The 26240-nt window shown below is 37.3% G+C and overlaps 4 protein-coding genes across 9 annotated transcripts in view; 2 read left to right on the forward strand and 2 right to left on the reverse strand.

Moving 5' to 3' along the window:
• The window catches only part of LOC105230125 (atrial natriuretic peptide receptor 1), a 111701-nt gene that overhangs the window by 40440 nt on the left and 45021 nt on the right, over positions 1–26240 (reverse strand). Inside the window, exon 14 of one of the 3 annotated variants that reach the window (XM_049453587.1) lies at positions 16131–16582. The exons of 1 other annotated variant lie outside the window; for it this stretch is intronic. The gene's annotated coding sequence lies outside the window, so the exon portion shown is untranslated. Of the gene's footprint in view, positions 1–16130; positions 16583–26240 lie in introns of those variants that run through there. One more of the 3 variants, XM_049453588.1, reaches the window with a different exon arrangement.
• LOC105227718 (uncharacterized) lies at positions 3–5696 on the forward strand. Its single transcript, XM_011207208.4, has 4 exons — positions 3–3387; positions 3454–4143; positions 4205–4554; positions 5562–5696. The coding sequence occupies exons 1-3, from the start codon at positions 2123–2125 to the stop codon at positions 4551–4553; spliced, it is 2304 nt and encodes a 767-aa protein (XP_011205510.2). The 5' UTR covers positions 3–2122; the 3' UTR covers position 4554; positions 5562–5696.
• On the forward strand, positions 5632–18716 carry LOC105227716 (dynein intermediate chain 2, ciliary). Of its 4 annotated transcripts, XM_049453584.1 has the most exons (12): positions 9945–9963; positions 11468–11631; positions 12012–12230; positions 13405–13510; positions 13579–13818; positions 13937–14040; positions 14110–14545; positions 14603–14680; positions 14747–14812; positions 14873–14979; positions 15112–15752; positions 15832–18716. In XM_049453584.1, exons 2-12 carry the CDS (start codon positions 11545–11547, stop codon positions 16013–16015), a joined length of 2268 nt encoding a protein of 755 aa, XP_049309541.1. In that variant the 5' UTR covers positions 9945–9963; positions 11468–11544; the 3' UTR covers positions 16016–18716. The 4 variants fall into 4 exon arrangements, with proteins under 4 accessions (XP_049309539.1, XP_049309542.1, XP_049309541.1 ...); XM_049453582.1 differs by lacking the exons at positions 9945–9963; positions 11468–11631 and adding an exon at positions 5632–6063; XM_049453585.1 differs by lacking the exon at positions 11468–11631 and having other exon boundaries at positions 9533–9963.
• Positions 20894–24479, reverse strand: LOC105227789 (ribitol 5-phosphate transferase FKRP). The gene is made up of 3 exons (XM_011207298.4): positions 23063–24479; positions 22868–22984; positions 20894–22794 (listed from the first exon to the last, which is right to left on the reverse strand). The coding sequence occupies exons 1-3, from the start codon at positions 23891–23893 to the stop codon at positions 21958–21960; spliced, it is 1785 nt and encodes a 594-aa protein (XP_011205600.2). The 5' UTR covers positions 23894–24479; the 3' UTR covers positions 20894–21957.

A 26240-nucleotide genomic window follows, 5' to 3' on the forward strand; every position in this document is an offset into this window, starting at 1 on the left:
AAGTAAAGGGTGATTTTTTAAGAGCTTGATAACTTTTTAAAAAAAAAAACGCATAAAATTTGCAAAATCTCATCGGTTCTTTATTTGAAACGTTAGATTGGTTCATGACATTTACTTTTTGAAGATAATTTCATTTAAATGTTGACCGCGGCTGCGTCTTAGGTGGTCCATTCGGAAAGTCCAATTTTGGGCAACTTTTTCGAGCATTTCGGCCGGAATAGCCCGAATTTCTTCGGAAATGTTGTCTTCCAAAGCTGGAATAGTTGCTGGCTTATTTCTGTAGACTTTAGACTTGACGTAGCCCCACAAAAAATAGTCTAAAGGCGTTAAATCGCATGATCTTGGTGGCCAACTTACGGGTCCATTTCTTGAGATGAATTGTTGTCCGAAGTTTTCCCTCAAAATGGCCATAGAATCGCGAGCTGTGTGGCATGTAGCGCCATCTTGTTGAAACCACATGTCAACCAAGTTCAGTTCTTCCATTTTTGGCAACAAAAAGTTTGTTAGCATCGAACGATAGCGATCGCCATTCACCGTAACGTTGCGTCCAACAGCATCTTTGAAAAAATACGGTCCAATGATTCCACCAGCGTACAAACCACACCAAACAGTGCATTTTTCGGGATGCATGGGCAGTTCTTGAACGGCTTCTGGTTGCTCTTCACCCCAAATGCGGCAATTTTGCTTATTTACGTAGCCATTCAACCAGAAATGAGCCTCATCGCTGAACAAAATTTGTCGATAAAAAAGCGCGAAACACATTTCGAACCGAACACTGATTTTGGTAATAAAATTCAATGATTTGCAAGCGTTGCTCGTTAGTAAGTCTATTCATGATGAAATGTCAAAGCATACTGAGCATCTTTCTCTTTGACACCATGTCTGAAATCCCACGTGATCTGTCAAATACTAATGCATGAAAATCCTAACCTCAAAAAAATCACCCGTTATATATACAACTTGTCATGTATTTTTAATAAGTCTGGAAAAAAATTAAAATGATACAATATATGTAATTTGGACTACAAAACCAAAAATACCTTTTCTTTTAAGATAAAGCACCAATGAATAGTAAAAAAGTTCGTACAATCTATCTAAAAATTTGCCCATTTTTCTTCGAAAATGAATAAAGAACCGAATCCATATATCAATAGATACCCCACAGGTCGTAGTGAAACTTTTCCTGACAATGATAAGATCTGGTGTTAAAAATTAATAATAATACTTCAGTATTTCTTCAGGCCCCCATACAGGGCTTGTCCTGAAAGAAATACGTTTGATTCTTTTCCGCCGCGACTGTACTTCGGAGTGTGCGCGCACCGACTGGATTCGAAAGAGGGCGTTCGTAGCTAAGGAACGAGCACCTGGAGAGTTAGGACAAACATTTTTGCAGAGGTACGCGATTAAGTTTTGTGTGAAACTCGGTAAATCTGCGACAGAGACGTTTGATATGATCAAGCAGGCTTACCCAGATGTTGCTTTAGGAAGATGTGATATGTTTCGGTGGCACCAGGCCTTTTTGGAGAGCCAGAAAGAGGTCGCTGATGAAGACCTGCGACTTCGACAAACACCGATGTGAATGTGACTCGTGGCGTAAAGTTTTGAACTCAGACCATCGACTAAGTTTTCTTTTAATTTCCCAGATGTTAAATTTATCAAAAAGGTTCATTCGGGTCCGACAAGACATCGCAGCCGGTTGGAAGTTGTACCACGACAACGGTCGAATATCGTTGCAAAAGTGAACCGAAGCCGAAAAACCACGTCAAAGCAGATCAAAAATCAAAGTTATGTTGACACTTTTCTTCAATTTTCGAGAAGTGGGCACCCCGAATTCTTTCCGAACGATCATTCCCAAATCTTGCTCTATCTTTCATATACCTAATTTCAAGATCTTCGCCCCTATTGTTCTATTAGAGAACTTTTTACTGTTGTGTAAAATTTCGAAACTTTACAACTTGTCATTAATAGATACTTTTGAAGACTTGACATTCTGTCTTAAATATGTAACTAGTAAAAAAAAATTTGTTCGCAAATACATATATTTTTGAATAATATAATAATCGTAATATAGTATCGTCTTATTTAATTAAAGAAGTAAACATTTCATAATAAATACACCGAAATGGAGGAGGCGAAAGCAGAAGTTAAGACGGATTTTTTTAATCCCATACGTATGAATACATTAGGTATACCACAGGAACACGATCTCTTGATAGCATATGACGTCTATCGACCATCATTGGAGACGCGCGCCCTGAAATCTGAACAAGGCCGCACCATGTACGCTGAAATATTCATTGAGAACCCTAAATTGGGTCCACTAAGGGATCTATGTACAAGCACCTTATCGAAAGCGTATACGCCGAAGCAACTGCCATTATTGGCTGAGGATCCGTTAAAATTACGTTTATACTATGACTCGCTACGTTTGGATCTGCCACTGGAGGAATGCTATGACATTACCGACGATAAGTATTGGCGTCGTTTTGTATTGTCCAAAAATGAGAATATTACATTGACGTTCAAAAAACAATACAACTGGCGTAGTCTTGGATTATCTATGAAGTTTGTGGAATTGGTGGAAGCATGTCCGGCTGAGTATTGGCCTTTAGATGAAATGCAACCAATAGCTGAGAAAATAAAGGATTATGTCGAAGAAATGCATATACGTAAATTACAATCGATGTCGGAAAGATTTTTCAAAGAGCACATACATTTAGATGACTCTGAAGAGTCAGAAAGTGATTCTACGGATGTGGAATCAATGACCGTGACACCACGTTCAACCGTGCTAACGTTGGGGGAAGAGTTAGGATCCGAGGAGGAGGAAGTGAAATCGACACGTGGCAAAAGTAAACAACTTTTAGCTGCTAGAGAAACGAGCACACTCGAAGAGATGTCAGAGGTATACAAAACGGAAGAAGAACTGGAATGGGAACGTATGTATGAGGAAATCATGGCAGAACGTAAAGAACGAACGCGCGTATTGAGAGAAGCGCAACAGAAGCGCCGCGCAGAGCGACAGGAACGACAACGCGTGCGAGAATTGCAAAGGGCAGCAACACCACTGCCCGCTGAAGAGCCTGTGGTTGGCAAAAAGAAGAAGAGAAAATTCAGAGCCAAGGGAGTATTCGATATGGTGGTCGAACCACCCGAGGAGGACGAAGAGTATTTGGTGGTTGATCGACGAAATTTGGAACGTCAGTTGAAAACTGTAAAGAAGCTCGTTTATCCAACCAGACTATGTCATCATGTGAGCTTGCGTTTTCTGCGATTTTTCGACAACTTAGTCAATTTCACCATAGAGTTTCGCGGTCCAGATATGAAGCGCGATTTTCACGAAAGACACCTGAAGTTCTCCTACGCCGATATAGAGGGTTTGGCTTAGTGAGTTGCGCGTGCCTTAAGTAATTAACATTGTCTTAATTTTTATTCTTATATTTTCTGGAATAGTGGCATCTCGTTTCTGCAAAAATTAAAAATATTCCGTCTGCGTTGCAGTTACATGGATGCCCGAAAATTATATATACTCGCAAAGTCACTGAAATGCTTGCAAAGTATAGAGACTATTGATTTCGGTTACGATTGCTTGGAGGACGATTGTGGTTTGGGTTTGTTTGAGTTGTTCCGCCATACGAATTCAATAAAATCGCTCGAACTTGAGCACAATCTGATTGGTGCGCATGCTTTACACTTTTTGGCGATCGGCCTTAGTCAGTATGGTGGCCAATTGGAATATCTCGGACTCGGCGGCAATCCGCTAGGTGATCGGGGTCTGCATGAGCTCAGCACAAAGGTTTGCGCCACGCAAAATATTACACATTTAAATGTGCGAACCGCACAAATGTCGCAATCGGCAATCATTTGCTGCATTGCCAATGAATTCTTGAAGCATTTGCCCCTCCGCTCATTGGATCTACGCGCAGTGCCCATTAGTCAACAAGCTGGTATAGAAATCTTGAAGGTTTTGCAATTTAATACTACTATAATGCATTTGGATGCACGTGACTGCCAATTGGATGCGGATCTTGAAATAGATATAGATATTATTTTGAAACGAAATCAGTATATTGCCGAGAATCCGTATTTAAATGACTATACAAAGACCACGGAAGAGATCAATGAATATGTGAACCGCATTAAGTGAGTTTACGCTAGGTACTAGTAATAATATTTACCACGCTTTTTGTTTTCTGCATTGCAGAAACCCGATTTTACTACGCGCCATTGATGCTGTGGAGAAACGCGCTGAATGCTTGAAGAACCGTCCACCAGAATTCCCACCAGATGCCGAAGAAAACGATGAGGAACAATCGGAGAGTACAACACAACGAAATATCGAATCAATATCTAGATCGATTTCTAATGTAGAACCAGTTTTGTTGACACCATCATCGTCTGCAGTTGATGATTTACAAAATACGCCCTTCGTTTATGATCCGAATAGTTTTACCGAAGAAGAGTTCCTGGCGCATGTATATCTACCTGGTCCGGGGGAACGTTATTACTTCTTTACGGAGTTCCAAAAGTTGCGCTTGAGTCAATTGACATAAGGTGAGCTGAAGTTACATACATCGTTTAGGTTACTATGCACAGAGTCTTAAGATACGATGGCCCTGATGACTCGTAACTTTTTGAGATACTTTTTAGATTTAGGAAACGTTAAATCGCTAAACCTAATCTACTCCCAATTCCAGACTATCCCGCGGTACCACTTGATTAAGTTTTATTTCGTGGGATAAGACATTTATGTCTCCTCTATGGCACGAACTGACCGACGCCCAAACTGCTCTATATGGCCCATTTTTGTGATGTTTGAGAAAGCCGTTTCGAGGACAACACCGAGTGTAGTTTTAAGTTTTTCCCTTATACTCAAAAAGCGAGGGCATTAAAAAAAATACATGCTCAGAATCTTGAAAGTACTCTGAGTATGTCGAACAACTCGAACAAATGCCCTGCTAGACTTTGTACAGCTTCTGAAGGACCCATATCCACTTAGTATTTGGGTTAGGTGCAAATCCAGGTTCCCATGTCGTCTGTCGATCCACGAATGAATGTCTGGTATCAGTTTATGGGTCCACCATCTTTTGAGTGAGGTTCTGTCACCACTGCTGCCATACTGTTAAGCTTCTGACTCTCTCATCTCCTTTGGCTGCTATAATCTCTGAATGTCAATGGGAGGCATACTGGCCAGTAGAGTCACTTGATTGTATTGTTCGGAAAGCACTGATAAATCTTAGTACCGACAACCTGTGCACTGTGCTTATTTTTTTGGCATATGTTTTAATGCCCAGTGCCTTGCTCAGCCAGTTCTAAAGTCATTGAGGAGAACTATTTGCGCAGACTGTCTTGAGTTAAATATTAATTATACTAGTAGACTTTAAGCTTTGAGCTTTGCTCCTCTATTGGCCTTACTTCTTTTATTTTATTGCAAAAAATATCCAATACTTACTTATACATATACACTTACATACATACACATTTACTATATATCCAGATATAAAAATCACAAACCAAGTTCGATTAATCGATAACTAAAACCATTTGAATAATTTCTATAGCAACTTTAATGCTTGACGACGAAAGGCAAAAGGCGAACCGAGTGTTTAATCGAGAAAATGAGCAATAAATAAACAACGGTAAGAAAACATGAAAAGAGCAGTTGAACGTCAATGGAAGAAAAGAAAATATTCAAAATATTAAAAAAATATGAAAAGTCACAAAGATATTTTCTTCAAATAATTGCATTTTCAGTATATTATAACGTTTTCAAAATTAAATAAACTCGACGTGGATTCTGTTTTCCGCAAGAAAAATTAACGCGTATCTTATTTAGTGTGCATTTTTGCCATTGCATGTGTGTGTGTGTACGTGCGTGTGCAGGGCAATACCGTGCGGATATTTTCGCGATATATATTTTTTCTTTATTTACATTAGTGGCGGCTATTAAAAACTTTTTAAAGCATTATGCCAAATAAACAGCTGCAACAACAGCAACAACTGCAGCAACGCCTTGCTGGCGGTGGTGCAGGAGGTGACCGAAGGAAAGGTTCGAAACTTAAGGTAACTAACACACTTACATATACATGTAAATAATCAGAGCACACATACCAGCACCCAAACAGATATAGCTATATATGCATCAGTATGTGTGTATATATGCCAGTATATATTTATATACTCCATGTATTTGAAGGCTGCCTCAGTTTCGAATGCATTTTTAAACCGATTGCTTAATATTGGCAAATATAAAGTTTTATAAAGGTCATTTGCGAAGTTTCATTTTGTCTTTATATCATAAAGTTGTTAAATGCTACGGGCTTAACCCTCTGATAACCGATATTTCACATATTTAAGGGGTTATATTTAGTTCTACAGATAATCATATTTTGGGCCCGGTGAAGTCGACTCAGGCTGAATTAACCCGTTTGGATATGTTTCATCATGGAGGCTGAATTTGTTGTGCCAAAGATATCTTTTTTGCCCATCCTGGCGTTAAAGTTGCCAAGCATGTTTTTGACATCATGAAGAAGGCAGCTATCATAGGTGCGGTCCAAGCGCATCCTTGGTCACATTGTCCTTCTGTTTCGTCGGAGCGAGGGCGCAAATCAGCGATATGTTGAAGAACCTTGCTTTGATGCCAAGACTCGGCGGCGGAGTCTCTCTCTCACCACGAATCCCACATCGAACTTGCGCTCCTTTATATGGCCACTGTAATAAATGCCGAAAGGACCTACTCGCCTCAGTTCTTGCCCCGTCCAACGCATTTCTTGCACGGCGGTGATATTAGCCTTTAATCTAAAAAAACCTAAACCTTCCCATTTAAGGGACCGAACATTTCAGGTGCATGCCCTTAATCCTTGTTGCGTTTGCCATGTTCGTCATCAAAAGGGAGTCACTTATCCGAGGCTGTTGGTCCCTTTTCATTGGTAGGGTTTTTTACGTGGCGAGTCCCAAACCTACTGAACTACCCTGTGGAGTGCATGTTTCGCCTTCTCACTTTAGCTCGACTTCAAACGGATGTTCAGTACCCGCCTGGGAAGCAGATGAGTCTCCTTTGACAAAGTGTATGTTTTGCGTTAAATTTAATACAAGGAGGTATTTTCTTCCTTACATTAAAAAAATAGTGTAAATTTACAGAATTTAATTTAAGCCTGTAGACGGTCCCCACGAAAACCGAGATTAACAGTGGTTTAAAAATTCGAAATTATAGTCAAAAAACCTTCCATTCCTTTGATCGCAAACTGACAGCATCCAATGGAAGGACCAAGTGTATAGGGACCTGTCCGCACTTGGGATATACAACTGGTGTAACCACGCAAATGATAGAAGTAAATTGGGGAAGTTTCGTGTTCTCGGCTCATACCGACCAACGGTTGTCTTTTGAAGAGGAAGATATATTAAAACATGTGCCCTGAGAATGTGAATGTACTAAAACACTATATCTTAAAGTTTAAAGCCCACCGAATGGTCGGAGGCCATTGGGTTGCCACTTTTTCTTAGAGAGCCTATCACGAATGCTGAAACGGCATGCTACACTTCGATATCAGATTGACGTTCTATCGGGGTGTAGACTACGTTCACAAATATCAATAATTACTCCGTGACATGCATGCCCGTGAATCTGCCGAAGGAAAATATTAATTTTAGAAATTTTCAGTCAGAATGCACTGAAAAACTGTTCCTTGAAAGTTCATTTTATTAGCTTTTATCACGCAAAGCACTAGACTGCATCAAAATGCATTTACGAATTCGCAAATTTCAATATTTTTGTGTGTTTTGTGTAGAAAGTAAATAGATAGAATATAAATACTTTATGTATTCAGCTAAGAGGTGTGCTGTAGATGTTTTTATCAACTGTTCAGACCCATAATCGCAATAAACAGCTAAATAAATATTTCTGACTTTAGAATACTCCATGCATACAAACTTACAAAAAACCTAAAATAATATAATATATAAATATATTTTGATCTTTGATTATCTCAATCTTACTTCATAAATTATTATTGTTTTTTTTTTTTGTTTTGACGGTAACAATATTAACAGTTTACTTTTAGATGTTTTATCTCGTATATATTTTTGAAAATATTTTTAGTGCACTTTTTTATTCCGGAATTTTATTATTTTCGAAAATTAATATTATAGCACTTCTTTTACTTTTCTCTTGTGAATTTCACTACTATAAATTTCTAGCGCGATGATGAACCTCTTAATACCGTTAGCGTAATATATTAACTGCGCCAAGCTGTCTATACCCAAGTAAAACTCGCAGTTATTTATAAATAACGAAATTGGCATTTCTGCAAACCGTGACCTCTGACAATATACTGACTTCTGCTCATAAAAGTAATTATATCAAATTATTTGCGAATTTCCCTTGCCAACACAGTACTTAATTTTCAATGCATTCCTCTACTCATACCAACACTTATGAGTTGAAGTACATAACGATATATACATATATATTGTATATACATACATAACTCGCACTACCATTGCCCAGCAGTCAGATACGGTAAGTAGTGCTTCGTAATTGGTCCTTACTAGGTCCTTATTGAACACTCAACTTGGGTAAAAGTGTTCTATAGGCACTTTGCAAATCAGGCTTTTTTTCACAAAAGAAAAAAAATATATATGTATATATAAATAGTAGTAAATTATGTTTAGCTTACTTTTATACATATGTCTTCGGAATATGTATTTCAGAGATAGTTTTACAAATTAACGCGAAATTTTCATTATGTTAAGGAGTTACATGGGTTTCTTCGGATAAAAACAGCCTTTTTCCACCAATTTTTACTCATATAAAAAATGAAATATTTTATCAGAATTTTTTATTGTTACAAACATACACTATTAACAAAGAAACTCTGAAATTTTTGGAAAAAAATATTTTAAATTCGGCCATGCGACGCCATTTCCGCGGAAAAAAGTGCGCCCGCGTTGCCACGATAACTCCTTACAGGATCATCTAAAGTGAAAAAATATGTGTTTTAGTTAAGGCCTTAACTTAGAACTTGGACAAAGGACAAAAAACTGAAAATTGGATTTGTAACAGACATTTTTACAAAAAAATTAAAATTTCGCAACTTTTTTGTTTCCAAACAGTTGTAATCGAAGAAAATCCTTCGTCCAAGTCTTTAAGAATTGTATCTCAAAGACCAGTAAAAAATGTCACGAAGATCGGTTAAGTAGTTTTCGAGAAATCCTGCTAATCGACTTCGAAAACGAGGTTTCAAGAAAAATGAGTTTAAGGACGGCGCACTTAGCGCAGCTAGCCTCGAGCGCACAAGTTCTCAAGATTGTATGTCCAAAACCCATGGAACCTCTACAAACAAAAACAGAGAACGAGATATCACCTCGACCGGAGACAATCCTTTACGGGCCCTGTGTTCTTAGGGTGACTCGGTGCTCTGCAAAAAAATGTTAATCCAAGAATCTCACTACAATCATTCCCGTTCAGTTCAGTTTTGTCTCTACTGTTCCTGGTTGTATTAAATGTATTTTGCTTTGCTGGGTTTTCTTTGGCTGCGCGTGCAAAAATACGAATTTACGTATAATTTTAGCACAGAAAAACAAAAACCATTCTGAACCTTCTAAGTTAGACTCTTAAGAGTTTTCATTCACGGTTTTCGTTGATTTCGATTCTACGACTACGTCAATCTGCCAATTTGCAGTTACATACTTCTCCGTCATTCAGCAGTGATAGCAGTCGCCGTGCTCTGTGCGAATATCTGTTGCAGGTGACGACGCGTCAGTCACGACAGCGTCACGACAGTGCCAATGTAGAAAACAAATTTGCTTCACCGTTTACATGTGGTTGTGTAAACACGCAGTGTGTATGTGTGTGGTGGTTTGAGTCCTAGGTAGTCCTGTCAATTACCTTCAAGTGTTTCGCGGCAGTTTTAGTTGTAAATCAGTCGTTTGATTGGCAAGATGTGGAAAATCGCAAATAAAGCGGTAGTTAGAACAAATTAGTATTTATTAGCATATTATTTTAAGTAATATCAACGGCAATGTATATAATTGTATTATACACGATAAAATTTGTTTGTATTTGGATTATATATGAGAATAAATTATTAATAAAATTTTATTGTAAATATGCAATTGGCTCGTTTCGCTTATGTATTATTCCATTATGATTGGCGGACCTAGAAAGTATACCTACAAAATAGCTCTAACTCATTCACATTTTATGCTGTAAATATGTTTATTTTTATTTAAAATATTTGGTGTTTTAAAATATGCGATATTTATCAACTTTGCAACCGGCGCATGAGATGTTGAATGAAATACATGAAATAATGTAAAAATAAAATTCGTGATTGAATTAAAATTATTAAAAAAAAAAATTAATTTAAATTTTTCAGAAAAAACTATAAAAAATTATAAATATAACTATTTTAAAATATTGGGTAGTCGAAAAAGTCTTTTCGTATTTTGTCATTAGATGCTGCATGTTGTCGTACTGTATCTCGAGTGCTACCAATCACATTGTGTCATATCAGATAGTGTTGGAAAAGTGAGAGTTTAAGCTTCGTTTAACCAAAAATTAAATTCGGGGACGTTGGAAAAAAGCTTTTCAAAAATGAGTGAAAATAATGAAAAAATTCGCTATATTTTGAAATTTTTGTATGAAAAAAGCCACCAATCAAATTTGTGAAGCTTACGGAGACGATGCTGCATCAATTCGTGTAGCACAACAATGGTTCGCTCGATTTCGTTCTGGAAATTTGGATGTGAAAGATAGAGCTCGCTCTGGTCGACCTATCGTTGAAAAAGTCGATGCAATTATGGAAAAGATTGACCAGGACCGTCACATAAGCAGCCATGACATCGGAACTTAACATTAATCATCAAACGAATTTAAACCATTTGAAAAGGCTGGCTACAAAAAGAAGCTCAATGTTTGGGTACCACATGAATTGTCTGTGAAAAATTTAATGGACCGAATTAACATCTGAGATTCTTTACTAAAACGAAATGAAATCGAAATATTTCTGAAACGAATGGTAACAGGTTTCGTCTGAACCACACACATCTTTGATGACTCGAGAAAAAATGGGAGAGCTTGGCTGGGAAGTTTTGATGCATCTACCATATAGCCTTAATCTTGCAACATCGGACTACCATTTGTTTCGGTCAATGCAGAACTCCCTTAATGGTTTAAAGTTGGCCTCAAGGAAGCCTGTGTCACATGTTTCGCCGAGAAACCAGAACCAGAAGTTTTACACTGATGGAAGTTCATTATAAATAAAAAATAAGTTAAAGTTTGATTAGAAATACGAAAAGACTTTTTCGACAATCCAATAATTTAATAAAAAAATAAACTGAATATATGTTAATAATGTTTTATAATTTATTTTGCCATAAAACGATAATAAACAATTAAAAAATAATAATTCTTGCAGTAAAAAAATATTTTAAAACCATTAAAAATTTATAAATTCTCAAACTGTAGTAAACAATTGAACAACAATATTGAAATATAGTTTTGCAAATTGTTGTGATACATTGAATAACGGCACCTATAGCATTATGACCACTGCTGACCACACTACCGATGGTCAAATGGATGAGCTGATTAGTGAAGAGGGTACGCCAACAAGGTCACATGGGCGGCAGGTAACTGACTTCCATAAAGCGGCAAACGTGTAAATAACTACATATAGCCATAGCATGAAGGCTTGCATGATTTCTACATATATATTTATATTGATTAATGAACACATTTTACTATCAGTGAGTCTCTTAAACTTTATACAAATAAATATGACATTGTAAGTATGTATGCTAGTTATTTTAACTACTAGCTGTTTATATTTAGTAATAGCTACAAGAAAACACTCTCGCACTATTTATTAAAAAAGTGCAGTTAATTATATAACAACACCCCTTGACTGCATAATATTTTATAAAATTTTTATATTTTATAAATAAATCCTTTACTTTTAACCCAAAGTTAAACTCTCTTAACGCAATTATCGAAATCGAATTTCTAACAGATCAAATCAGTTTCGAAATCGAACATCAAAGATGGTGGCGGGGACGCTGATGATTTCGATGCTTGGATTAAGTCGCGCCAGTTACTCAAGCCCGATGATCAGTTGGAGTTAACAGAAGCTGAGTTGGCCGAGGAGGTGACCAGGGTGTTGACCACAACAAATACAAATGTCATACACAATTTGGTTGTGTACAGCTTCAAGGATAGCGCCTTCGTTCAGGTCAGTGTGCGTTTAATTATAAATTTTATTTACTTTTATTATAAACTGAAAATGTTTGTTACGAATTTTGTGATACCCAAAAGGAAGCCTCGGTGGCCCAATAATATATATGTATATATGTATTTTGTGACAAATTAGTATCCAGAAATTGTATATAAAACGCAAATTATTTAATTATTCATCAAAATTTATTTTCGGCCGTTTTCGGCGGATGTTCTCCCGCAAACGCTTCACTATGGAAAAATAGAACTCCTTATTGACCGTCTGTCCCTCCTAAACAAATTCATGATGCACCAACCCAGTATCGAAAAAACCAATGAGCCACCTTGATATTTGAGCGGCTAGGCGTGATTGTTTTAGTTTCGTCTCGTTTTTTCCCTCCATTCCGATGATTGGTAGTTATAATGCTCTTGAGGAATGTGCGATCGGAATTCCCACGATGAAGCGTGTCCAAAGAGCTATGATTAGGTACTGTTTTTGAAAAAAATTCAGCTTTATCCGACGAGTCGAACAAGAACACTTTCCATACCCAAAATATCTTCCAAAAGCATTCGAGCGGATCCGCATCATATCTTTTAATAATAGAGCAGAATTGACTTAGCCATGTTCGCCTAACTGTCCGTTTGTATGTCTGTGAATACGCGAACCAGAACCTCAGTATTTGATATATCACCCTGAAAATGTGCATACGACTTCCAAGGAACTACTCACTTTAGCTGCCTTAAAAGCTAAATCCTCAAAGTAGTATTGCCCTCTCGAAATATTTTCAAGGCTTGGAACAATGTTATGAAACAAACTTCTCTTAAATACTACGTGAGAATCCTGTGGATTCTGTTTAGATCATCTAAATTGGGCTACTATCATAAAAGTTTTAGTAGTTGAGTATGACCAATAAAATCAAAAGTACGGTTTTGTTTTATATATTAAAAAATTTATGTTGAGAGATCATAAGACATCAAGATGAATCGTCCATAAAATCCGATCTGAAGAATCTCGATTGTACTGGATCTTGTTTGAGTTTCTTTACGTCAAAGATCTTCTTTGCTGAAAATCAGCGATCGAACTAACATAGATAGCTCTCCAAAAGTTCTATTCAATAAAATAACTACCTTTTATATTGTGAAGTAAATTATTGCACGTAAGAGCTAAATAACAATGTAGTAACAACTTGCAGGTGCCGATTGCTGGAAACACCGTAACACTTATGCAAATGGAGGGCAGTGCCTTGCATATAGATTCGGATGAAGCGAAAATACAAATGGAGGAGATGGGCGAAATCGGTTGATAACTTCTTTACATTATAGCAACCAAAGTAACCAAGTAAAATTGTGTTTATCTTAAACCTTAGGGTACCCACTACCCACACTCACTGGTTCCTTCATTGAGACCGAAGTTGAAGACAGAAAAAGTCGTATCCCAAAAGTGGAGGAAGAGGAAGAAGAGGGTGAGGAGAAGGCAGCAAAGCAAGCTAAAGAAGCGGATGAAGAAATGCCGGAGGAAGAGCTAGAGGGTGAAGAAGAAGAGGCAGTTGAGGAAGGTGCTGCAGATGCTGAGGCTGCAGCAGCCGAGGAGGGCGGAGAAACAGCAGGTGAGCTAATATATAAATAAATACTCGTAACTCGTTTAGAGCAGAAGAAACTCATTTAGACGACTTATTTAGAGAGAAGAAATAATTATATAATCTTCATATTTGTATCTGTGCTTAGGAGCGCCAACTGCAGCACCGGCAACGGGCGGACGAAAGCGAAAATTGTTAAATCAGTTTAATTTCTGTGAACGTTCTGCACTAACCTATACCAATCCGAGAAGGGCAAGTCACTGTGAAACATAACGTAGAAATGACTTTACTATATTAAACTCTTCTTCCACACAAATGTAGAGTGTTGAAACACAAACCATACCTCCACCTCGCTCTCAGTATGGCGCCAATGTCTTGCAATGGAAGATTTACGACAGCTATGCAGAGGACTTTGAACAGCAGCAAAAGGAGAAGGAGAAGAAGGACGATAAGCGGGGCGGACATCGAAAAGATGTCGGCGCGAAAAAGTTGGATAAGGCAGCCGAAGCCGAACTACTCAATAAGAAGTATCTCAAGGCGTGGCAGATATTGGAGCGTATGATAAATCAAAATATATACGAGGAGATCGCCAACGACTATCGCTATTGGGAAGATCCGGCTGACGAGTACAGAGAACAAGAGGGCACCTTGCTACCGCTTTGGAAATTCAACTATGATCGCATACGAAAATTAAGTGTCACCGATTTGCTATTCAATCCGATGTATTACGATTTATTTGCCGTGTGCTACGGTTCGCGTAAGTGTCGCAATAAAAATTTGAATAAGTGATCTTGTATGTAATGATAACCCATAGATGAGTTTATGAAGCAACCGAATGAGGGCGCGATTTGCTTTTTTACCGTGAAGAACCCCTCCTATCCGGACTATATAAGTAAGCAAGTCACTTTTGTTATGTAATGTTATGTATGAAGTCACTTTTTGTATATTTACTCCACAGTATCGACGGAGAGCGGCGTCATGTGTTGCGATATCCATCCGACATATCCGTTTTTAGTCGCAATAGGTTCGCTTTATTTCACGAATACTGTACAACAATAACTATGGACGCTTATTTATTTTCTAGGCATGTACGACGGCAGTGTGGCAGTCTATAATTTAAGAGAGAACTACGAGAAGCCGCTTTATCTGTCGGTGGGTGTACATAATAAGCATTCGGAATGTGCATGGGAGGTATGTAGAGATACATTTGCTTCCAATTTTCATTCCATTAGGTCTCAACACTAGAGTGCGTCCACTTGGACTACGTCAATAAAAGCTCAAAAACCTTTATTGTTAATCAATTTTGACACATTTCATTCACAGATCAAGTGGGGTCCCGATATGGCGGACGGTGAGATCAATTTTTACTCCGTCTCAACGGATGGTCGGGTCTTCAACTGGGTACTTATGCAGAATGACTTCATGATTACGACAATCACAACGCTCTTTCTTACGAACGGCATTGTTGAGGGACCCGACGGCACCGAAGTACAGTTACGCAGTTGTGGTTCTTGCATGAAATTCCATCCGACCAATCCGGAAATCTATCTAGTCGGCACCGAAGAGGGTCTAATCTACAAATGCAGTATAGCATATAGTTCGAAATATTTAATGACCTACAATGCACATCATCTCACTGTCTATCGCATCGATTTCAATCGCTACAATTCGAATATTTTCATTTCGTGCAGCGGCGATTGGCGCGTCAAAGTGTGGGAGGATATGCGACCGGAACCACTGTTCATTTTCGATCTGGGCTCCTCTGTCGGCGATGTCAAGTGGGCGCCCTTCTCGAGCACAGTCTTTGCCGCCTGCACCAATGAGGGCAAAGTGTTCGTCTTCGATTTAAATGTGAACAAGTACAAGCCGATTTGTGTGCAAGCGGTCGTGCCGAAACGCAAGAACAAGCTAACGCGTTTAGTATTCAATGAGAATCTGCCCTTCCTTATTGTCGGCGATGACAAGTGAGTGTGACGGAAGGTTACTCACCTTGAGTGGTATAAGTTTGTATTAATTTTGTGTTTGTTTTTGTGATGCTTGCAGGAGCACTGTGACCTCGCTAAAGCTGTCACCCAATTTGCGTTTGATGGTGAAGCCGCCCAAAAAGCAACAGTATCTCGATCAGAATACGCTGCAGGTGCAAAAGTTGGACAAATTGCTGTCGCTGGTGCGTGAATTGCCAAACGATATGATAGTGCCCGATGCACCCACCACGACGAAGAGCTAGAAATCGTCGCGTACTGAGACTTCTTACTATAATATATTTTTTTAACTATAATATATTTTTGTAAACTATAAAAAATATTGTTTTTGTAATCTATAAAAAAATATATATTTTTAACTTTTTATTTTTTTAACACTTTGTTTCGGTAAAACTTTTGTGAATAACTGTATAAAAAAATCTATTATAATCTGCGCCGAAAATAAATAAGAAATGCCGTTATTTTATTAATCAAATATTTTATTTGTAATGAAATAGTCTGTGTTTGTGTAAATTTTAAAGTATTTTAGAGGTGAGCGTTACAGTTTTACACCGAAAATCTTTACATTTGCATAAATGAATTTATTTTTATTGAGCTATTTTATCTATTTATATGAATGTATGTATGTATATATATACGTACATATATATAAACAATATACATATATGTAAGTATATTTGTATATATATACTAAGGTAATATACATTAGCGATTATCATTTTATTTATCCCATTTGTTGTATTTATGTTTAATTATGTAGTCATTGCATTGAGCCCTCCAAAATATAATGTGTAGTATGTATGTGTGCAGTAGGGTGTCCGCTATTTCTCAAATTTATTTTGTTTTTTTGCAAGCGCCTCTGAAGTTACAGTTTTGGCCCTAAAATTGATCCAACATAAACAAATAATGGAGTTAAATCGCGAATATTTTCGTGCGATTATTTTTTGTAACCTTTTACGTGGATTATGGGGTTACATGGGTTTCCTTGGGTAAAAAACAGCCTTTTGCAACAATTTTGTTTTCATACAAAAAATTAAATATTTTATTAGAATTTTACGTCGTTTTTTTCTTTCAAATAATTTTGTAATCGGAAAAAAATTCTTCGTCCAAGTTTTAAGAATTGTGTCTCAAAGACCAGTGTAAAATTTCATGAAGATCGGTTGAGTAGTTCTCAGGAATCTTCCCAATCGACTTCAAAAACGCAGTTTCTAGAGAAACAGGTTTAAGGCGGCGCACTTAGCCAAATTGTCACGGCTGTACCTCCCAAATTATAACTCGGATCAACTTTAAAATTTAATACAATATTCTAAAAGTTGTAGAATTTAATAAACCAATAAAAAAGCAGATCTTTGAAATCCGTAAGCCCATGTAAACCCCAAAATAACAATAGTACATCGATAAACTTAATTCAATTTTTGGCGATGAAACTCCATTAAGAACCAGTATTTATCGATGATATGATGAATTCAATCGAGATCTTAGATCACTTTAAGTCGAATCTCGCGAAAGTCGTTCAAAAGCAGTTGTTGTGCTGGAAAATATTGATATTATGCGTAAACTGATATTGCAAGATCGTCATGTAATTTATCTTAAGATTAAGACAACTATGGGATTAGTATATTCCATGAACATTTAACTGTAAACAAAAATTGTTCATATTGGATTTCACTCAATTTTTCGATCACTCAAAAAAGGCTCCCGACGATTGGGGGAACGTACTGTTAATAAGGACACGATAACGGTGCTTTGAAACACGTCTTTAACAACTTGACAGGTGATGAATCGTTCCCAGATGAGCAGAATTCGACAAAAGTTATTCTCGTACCAAGCACTTCCAAGCAAATGGTTGCCTGTTTTTTGTAAAAACTGGGCATGTCGCATCTAAAGCACTAGAACAATTCTGGTAAATTATGAGTGGTGAAAAATATTTGTTTGCTAGTTGTCTTTCAAGAAATTAGAGAAAGCATCCACCGAAGTCAGATCATCTGACACCGCTCTCCCTTTGGTCCGACCCAATCGAAGCAGCACGTTTCTTAGGCCTACCGTTGGATGACGTCGACGACAATATAGCGAATCCTTACCATCCTAAGGAGGAATAGGTATCCATTCAAACAACAACAACAACGGATCGCTCTTCACCACGATAATGCAAGCTCCCACATATCGACTGAAACAACGGCATTTTGAGCACTCGATTTAATGAGCCATCCTCCGTATAGTCCTGACTTAGCACCGAATGACTTCTTTTTATTTCAGTTTGTGAAAAATAAAGTAAGAGGTCAGGGTTCTTCGAAACCTGAAGAGGAGGTTACTGCGTTGAAAGGCATGTTTTGGAGATAACTCAATCTGAGTGGCAAAAGTACTTCGACAATTGGTTCACACGCATGCAAAAGTGTTTAAATCTTAATAAAATATGATTTGAAAAACAAAAAAGCGATTTTCGATGGGTAAAATATAGTAAGACTTTTTAATCTAAATTTCCATCGAAAACTCATTCGTCAAATAAGGTTAAGGTCTGTGATACAATGCTTTCTGATTACCAGAATGTCATGAAACGTATTATTACTGCCGAAGAGGCTTGGATATATGCTTACGACGTGGAAACATTTGATCAATCGGCCGAATATCCTAGCAAAGGTGAACCGATGCCGAAAAAAACATGTAAAAAAAGGTCAAAAATCAAGATTATGTTGACAGTTTTCGTCGATTATCGAGGTGTAATGCACTCCGAATTCCTTCCGACCGCACAAACTGTACGACAACTCTTGGCGTTTGCACCACGAGTCAGTAGCATAATACTTTGACTGCGTGTAACTTTTAAAGCAGTGTTTTTTATAAAAAAAAACTCTTCGGATCTTTTTTGTACAGCGGAAAATTGTGTATTAGAATTTATTGCAAAAGACCAAAATTCCATGTAAAATATACAGAGAAAGCAAAATGATTGAGACCCGTTTTAATCGAAAATAAATAGCTTATTTACGTTGTGGCATTTTTTTAGGCCAAAAACTGGAAATATAGTTGGCGTTAAAAAAAATCATATTGTAGAATAACGGACACCCTAGTGTGTATGTATGTATGAGTGTATTCATGGAACTATGTACGTTTCAAAATTACTTTCAAACCAATATTTTTTACACCAAAATATTTATACAGTAAAAATTTCCTTATTTATAACTTATTATAGATAGAAAATCAACAGTTTTATAAACTTCAATAAATAGTGGGCATGCTTATACATATATACATACATATGTATATGTAATATGTATGCATGTTTATAAATAGTAATAGCAGAACAAAATACTTGAAGCCGTAGCGCGGAGTACGAGTTTACATGCAGTACAGTTATCACATATGAATGTCCAATGAGTGTTTAGTGTAATTATGCAGTTATGTATTTGTATAGCTATGTATACTATATATACCATGTATGCAGATGTGTTAGTATGATAAAATATACAATTGAGCACTATTAACAACTTATTTTGCAACAATTACATTTTTTGTGTTTAAATAATTAGGTTGAGTTCGGAAACAAGTTGTAATTTATATTACAAAATTCATGTGGTGTGTCACAAAATCGAGTTTAAGGGATCGTCTCAGTGTGGAATTTTCACAAATCGATTTTGTTTTTGATACATTATTGGATAGTTTACACTGTAATGAACATTCTCTCAAATTTTGAAAGTGAAATTCAAATTATTACGGTCGCTACAGCGTTTCTTGTTGAAAGGGAACAGAGTGGGGAACATAGCGACTCCAATCCTTAAACGCATTTTTCTCAGAATGGTGTTTTTCAAAACGGTTTCCGTTCTCAAAGGAAGAGTTTTTAAGATATCGAGTTCCAATTTGGAGAGAAAAGTTTTAACATCATTCGCTATCGCACTATTGAAGCTTTATTATTTATTTTTTTTTTTTTGAAATCTTCTTATGTTTGTCTACGAAAAACTGTCGGAAAAACGGCAAAATTGCGACCGCAATCGTGGATTGGATTTACAAAAAAAAAAAAAATCGGATTGATTAGTTAATTTCAACATAAAAAAATCGTGAAAATCAGTGATTTTTCGGATGGTCACACTGGGGCGAGTTCGTCAAATATAGAAACATGAAATGTGATTTGATATTTTATATCGCGAACTTTCGAAAAAGTCGACTTGTGGAATCAGAGTTGTATCGCCATAAACATTAAAGAAGTTACACGTGATGGCAGACGACACTAGAAAAGGTCCTACACTTCTGCAGTGATTGCGGGCTTCTCCGTGGATGAAACCTAAAAAAAAATAATCTCTACTAGCAGATAATGTACTTACAATGATCTATGGTAAAAAAAGAAAAAAAATTTCAATAATGTGATTAAAAATAATAAAATTTTGTCAAACTTCAATTTTGATCAAAAGAAGATTACACTTTAGAAGGCTGTAACTCAAAATGTATTTCAGAAATAGATTTAAAATTTTGGTGTGTTATTTTGAAAGGTATAACCTATCGAAATATGAGAAAAAATAAAGAAATTTATGTATTTACATTAAGCTCCACAAACAGTAAACTTTTCGGCAAAATTGAGTTGAAAAATAAAGTTGTCTTTCAAAAACATCAGTAAAATCGCTTTAATTAAGTAGGTTTTCATTTTGTATGGTAAACTCCATATTTGATAGCAGGGTTAATGCTAGATAGGTTAGGATAAAATAAGCACTAAACTCGAGTTTGCGGCACTAACTGAAAATCATAACTCAATATAAATAATGTTTAGCTGTATTAAGTACTTTGTATTCTTATCATTTCTATGACCAGTTTAATATTTATAAATTAGCAGAGCGTCATAATTATTTCTATTATTTAGTAATAAGCAAAGGTCTAAAATATGCAATGTTTGGTTATTTATTATTTTGTATATTTATATAATATATTTTACAGACACTTCAGACACCCCGTAATTGAGTCAATTAGCAATGTTTACCTTTACTTCTGTATTAGGCAAGATATCATACTAATTGTCTAAATTTCTGACATATCTGAGTTGCCTATTAGACTGTTATATTTAGTATTTTGTTTTATGCCTTGATACTATTTCCTTTCCATTGGCTTTTCCAATCATTTTCTTACTCATTTTTTCAATCATTCAATAAAAGTTTATTTTTTTAACGACTGCTTCATCGGCTGATGTTAAAGCTTCTTTGGTTTAAAGCATAAATTCTAAAAAATAATAACATGTATATATACTTATATATTGTGAACTCTTTAATGTTACTCTTTTTCGTAGATGTGTCTTCCATACTCGCTTAATTTATCTAATTTGGCTTAGCATTATATATTTGTATGTGTGTATGTATATATTAATGTGTATGTATATTCCGATTTCTTAAATTTTTACAAATATTTGTAGGTGTGTATGTATGTATTTACTATATACAATTCCATTAAAATCTTCTAAATTTGGTGCATACTTAACCTCAATGTTATTATTTTTATAATTCTTTCCCTTTAGAGATCATGGCGATTAATTTATTCCCGTTAAGTAAAGTCACACTTATATTTTCTATGTAAATCACTTTAGCTCTGTTTTAATATAATTCGTACAATTTTTCGGTCTTTATTAATTCCTCATATTTTGCGTATGGTTCTACGAGGTGTGGTTTTAAAAAACATGAGGCTGACGAACGACTGTAAACGAAGTACAGATTCACCAAACCTCATTGTTCGGCAAAACAATAAAATTGCAAAATTTGTTTAGTTTTCTGCTAATTTAGAACAATCTTACTTTCACCTGCTTTTGAAGTTGGAAAATATATTGAAGAGCTTTGAGCTGTGAGATAAACATGAGTTATGAAGGTACTGATGAAAAAAAATTATTTACATTTGCTTTAAATACTCTAAAAATGGAGAATATATCTTGAAGACAACTTAAAGGAAATGAATTTGATATAATATAGCCAGTCTCTAATGAGCCACATCTCTAATAGCCGCTGACGTATATTTTTGGCGATTTTTACTACACTCGGTTGATCCACATTGTGCTATTTTTTGTAAGATATCGAGAGTTCTTCAGTAGATCAACGCTTCTAATACCATTTTTGCCATATTTTGTAAGATCTCGAGAGTTCTTCGACAGATCAACGCTTTTAATACCGTTTGTATGTTTTGTGCTTCATGGCGATGTTTCTTCAGCCTCCTACCACCAATCACCGCATTACACATTCTTAAAGTCCAAGAACTCACGCACATTATTCGGACACATTACACTTTTGCCCAAAAACAGTACCGTCGACATTGGATGCAGATAGTCGGCGGAGAATTCTTTGGCTTTCCAACCGAAAAATCCACTTGGTCTCACCTCATTACCGTTAATTTCGAATGGTAATAAATTTACACCGATTTGATTAATTTTCGAAAATTGCACTTTAAAATAATGCCCATCCGTCGCCTTAATCCAGTAGAAGCCCTCATTGTCTACATATGGTTTATTTTGTGACTTCTTCATGGCATTCGAACGCTCCAAATCGTTGACATTAAAACTGATATCGATTTCATAAGCATCCGGATGCAAGTGATTCGTCTCGATGGCTGTACGCAAGGCCTGATTGTCCAACCAATAACGTATGCCGACATTCTCGAACTCCTCGAGCACATGATTGAATGTCGTTTTGAGTTTGTCAAGGCAACATGGGGGCGTGTGTTTGTCCAAATAAATGTAGAACGGCCGATTGTTATAGACAGTGCCGACGCAAGATTTTGTGGTGCGTTCACAGCCGATTAAATCGATTTCCGTTACCAGCGGCAAACTGAAGTTCGATGAGGAAAATTGTGTATCCAGTACGAGATTGTGATGTGAACCGCCACCACCACCGCTCTCTTTCGTATCGCTTTTCGTGATGACTTTATGTGAACGGCGTATGATACGTTTGATCTGTAGCTTCTTGTATAACTCCTTAAACTGACGACGTCGTATCTCGGTGCGGCGTTGTTTCGTATGATACGAGGCGAAAAGTCGGCGTCCATCTTGGAAGGTTTGTGGGAATACAGTTTTCTGTAAAAAGCGAGTTCGTTGAAGTTGAAAGTATTGGATTTAATAAAATTTGAATTAAAATGTTTGCGCTTACCGAAATTCCAGCCAATTTCGCCTGTATGTAAAACATTTCGGGGAATGGCGAGACGAATGGGTCGGGCAGCACCTTGAGCACACCCACATCCACGAGTATGGCATGTTTTTGTAAATACTGTGTATGAAAAAATTAAATAATGTAAATATATATTTATAAAAACCGAAAAACAACAGCTTTCTGCTTGCCACTCACCAAGTCACACTTGTCGCTGCTGTTGACCGCCACATATTGTATCGTCCAATTGGGTAGATCCAAATTGATTTGCGTACAACTGCTAAACGACTTCATATTGCCGGCGAATGGCACTATTACCAAACGTCTAACCGTCTCCTCCGGACCTACAGGCGGCAACAAGGCGCGCGCCTCTTGCTGATGCTTAAACTCGCCCGCCTTGAGCGGCGCTCTTGCCGCTATGCCAGCGCCCAAAGGCATGGCCGAATTGATTTCGCGCAAAATCTTTTGCAAGAGATTTTTACTCGTCAAACGCACGCTATCCGGCAGGAATAGCACATATTTCGTGTGTATTGCCGCGAGCGCATTCAACTGCTCCGGTGTCTTTTGCACATCGAAGCCGAGATTGATGAAACGCACAGTGTTCTCCTCGCCGCTGGTGGCGGTGATGTTGCGCTCATACGTGACCGGTGGATAGGGTGTACCCTCCAACAGCACCAACACCGACAAATTCGGCACAATATCGAGCAGATTGTCAATGGATGCTTTGAGATCATTTTCGAAATTATAAAAACTACGAAATACAACCGTTATGGATTTGCGTATATGTTTGTTGGCATTCTTGAGCTTATCGCGCGGCGATTTACCCCCGCCACGTCCTGCGGCGCCGGCACCCATGCCGCCGAGCTCATTATCAGCTGACGCGGCGCGCTCTGCTGCGTCGCCGGGCATGAGCGTGGAGGTGAGACTCTTCCAAATGGTCGACTTCCACGAGTAATAGAATAGTATGAGATTGGCTATGACCACTACGGCTACGATTAGTTTAGCGTGGCGTATGCGCATCACTTTCATATTGCAAACGGTGGGTATTTGCGAGTTAAGTGTACGTGTGTATGTTTGTGTTTGAGTGTGTGTGTGTGTGCGTGTGTCAAATTGGCGAAAAATATTTCTTTCTGCCACACACCCACTTCAAAGCGAGGTCAAATTTTGATATTCCTTGCAAATATTTTATTTGCAATTGAGGTGACTGGGCCAGCCCGCGGAGTAGATGGGGGTCGCAATGCACATGATTTCACTACGGATTCCACTACTTGGTATGTTTAGGTATCTATAAAATAAAACATTCACTATCTACTATGCTACAAGCACTTTGGATTTCTGCGGACTTTCAATGAGCAGGTATATTTTCTAGCTCTAAAGCTAAACTATACTTATATATACATAGCTGTATATTAACACATTCCGTTGCGGATATGCAACATTTTATCTATAAGCTTCTTTTTAAGGATTTTACACATTTTTTTTATTTACTAATTTCACGCTGATAAAATTCACACACTTAAAACTTACACGCACTACATATTTTCTGTGTTTCATTTGACAGGAAGCTCACTTGTAGCAAGGATGACGGGATGACAGCCCCGCTGTATACTAATGTGCGAAGAAATGTTTTATTTATTGTTATAAACAAAGGATATAACAAAGAAGGAACGCATGACAAATACAGTGTAAACGAAAGAACGAAAGAATACCGGTATTTTAAGCACAGTGACGCGAGCTTAAAGCTTTGTTGCCGAAAGCACAGTGCATTAGTGGTGGTTTGGTGGACGGTTTGGTGTTAGGCTGTGTAAAAACAAACCCCTGTTACATGGTACGTTTCCTTAATTTAATGTAGCCGTGTAGTTAAAGGTAGTGACTCCATAGGAATGGCTTTATTTCGTTCTGTTTTCACTCTTCAAATAATTGGAAAAACTGTGAAATTACTCTTGATTCAAAACAATAAAAAAGTAACCAAAATCAGTAACTATTTCACGACATTGCAGTACTAAAAAATAGCTTTTTTCCTGAAGGGTTTGTATTGAGGATACCAAAAGCTCAGAAAATAACAGTCAAAGCACTCAACTTAGATTAAGAGTGCACTCTAAAATCTGAATCTAAATTCAGACAAAATTTAAATTCAAAAGAAAAAAAAACTCATCTAATTTTTTTAGTATCATCTTCAACTTCATTTAGGCCTCATTTGGGACAACACAAGCTTGGAAAAGCGATAACAAAATTTGCATGCAGATGTTAGAGAATTCAGAATAGACTTTAGTTCTTACTTGTGATGTGATGACTTGAATATTTAATAATGATGTCAGAGAATGTGGAGTCAATTATCTAACTTGTCAAGATATTTCTAATCCAATCCAAAATAGTTGTGAACGAATCAAAGCGCTTTGTTGTTATATGAGGATTTTTTTCATCTACAACTGTTGTTGTTATTGTAGCGATTTCCTAGAACCCTTTTGGGAGGAAAGTAATAAGTTAGTTGTCATCGACGTCACATAACTTAGACCCAGGACACGAGCAGTTTCGACGGGTTCGGACCAAAGAGAAATAAATTAAGTGAGTTGGGTTTGAAGTGCATGCAAAGAGGGAGAACATAAGTTGAATATGTCAAAGTCTATTCTGGATAGGTAGGAGTTTAACCTACTACAGTACCCAGAACGAAGCTGCGCTAGGGTCACTCTTGTTTCACGCGGCAACTTGAGCTCTTGATCCGCGATTGGTAGTGTTTGGTCTCCAAGTACGCCATTCACTGGAAATGAGTCAGTGAAGGTGTTCATAGATTCACTGTGAATGGCGTACAATGCCTGCCGAAACTTAGTCGCGTCCGAAATGTGGACGGTGTATGATTCCATATCGTCGACCTATTGAAGGAATGTTCTCTTGATGTATGTATATAGGAGACGGTTCCTCTTCAAGCAGGTGGCGGCAGTGATGATTTCAACGAAGACACCCGAAAAGGAACTGTTTAGGGAGGGGAGTTTTATGTTCCTGTACTGGTAGCATGAGGGACTCACTGTATGTGGAGTTATCCTGTAATTGTTCGGAATGCGGTATTGCCTTGTATACTGCCAGTAACGTTTCTTTGGCTACAAGTGCTGACACTTAGCGATTTGAGGTTTTGGTAGCGGCTGTGTCCTTTAGTGGCAATCACGGTTGTATGCGGAGGGAAGGAGTGCAGACTGTCGAGTGTTACTCCTAAAATTTAACGTCGGAATTCCGTCAACGAAAATATTGAGTTCCATTCTGTGCTTCTTATTCATTTCTGCCTAGTAGTTTTCGGCATCGCAAAGGTCGGCCTTTTCAGCTATCCAAGTGGGACATTCACTCGGTTTTGGAATGCTAACCAACATGTAAAACCGTTGCTTAT

Source organism: Bactrocera dorsalis, chromosome 3 (genome assembly GCF_023373825.1).
Source record: "Bactrocera dorsalis isolate Fly_Bdor chromosome 3, ASM2337382v1, whole genome shotgun sequence".
Classification (NCBI taxonomy): domain Eukaryota; kingdom Metazoa; phylum Arthropoda; class Insecta; order Diptera; family Tephritidae; genus Bactrocera; species Bactrocera dorsalis.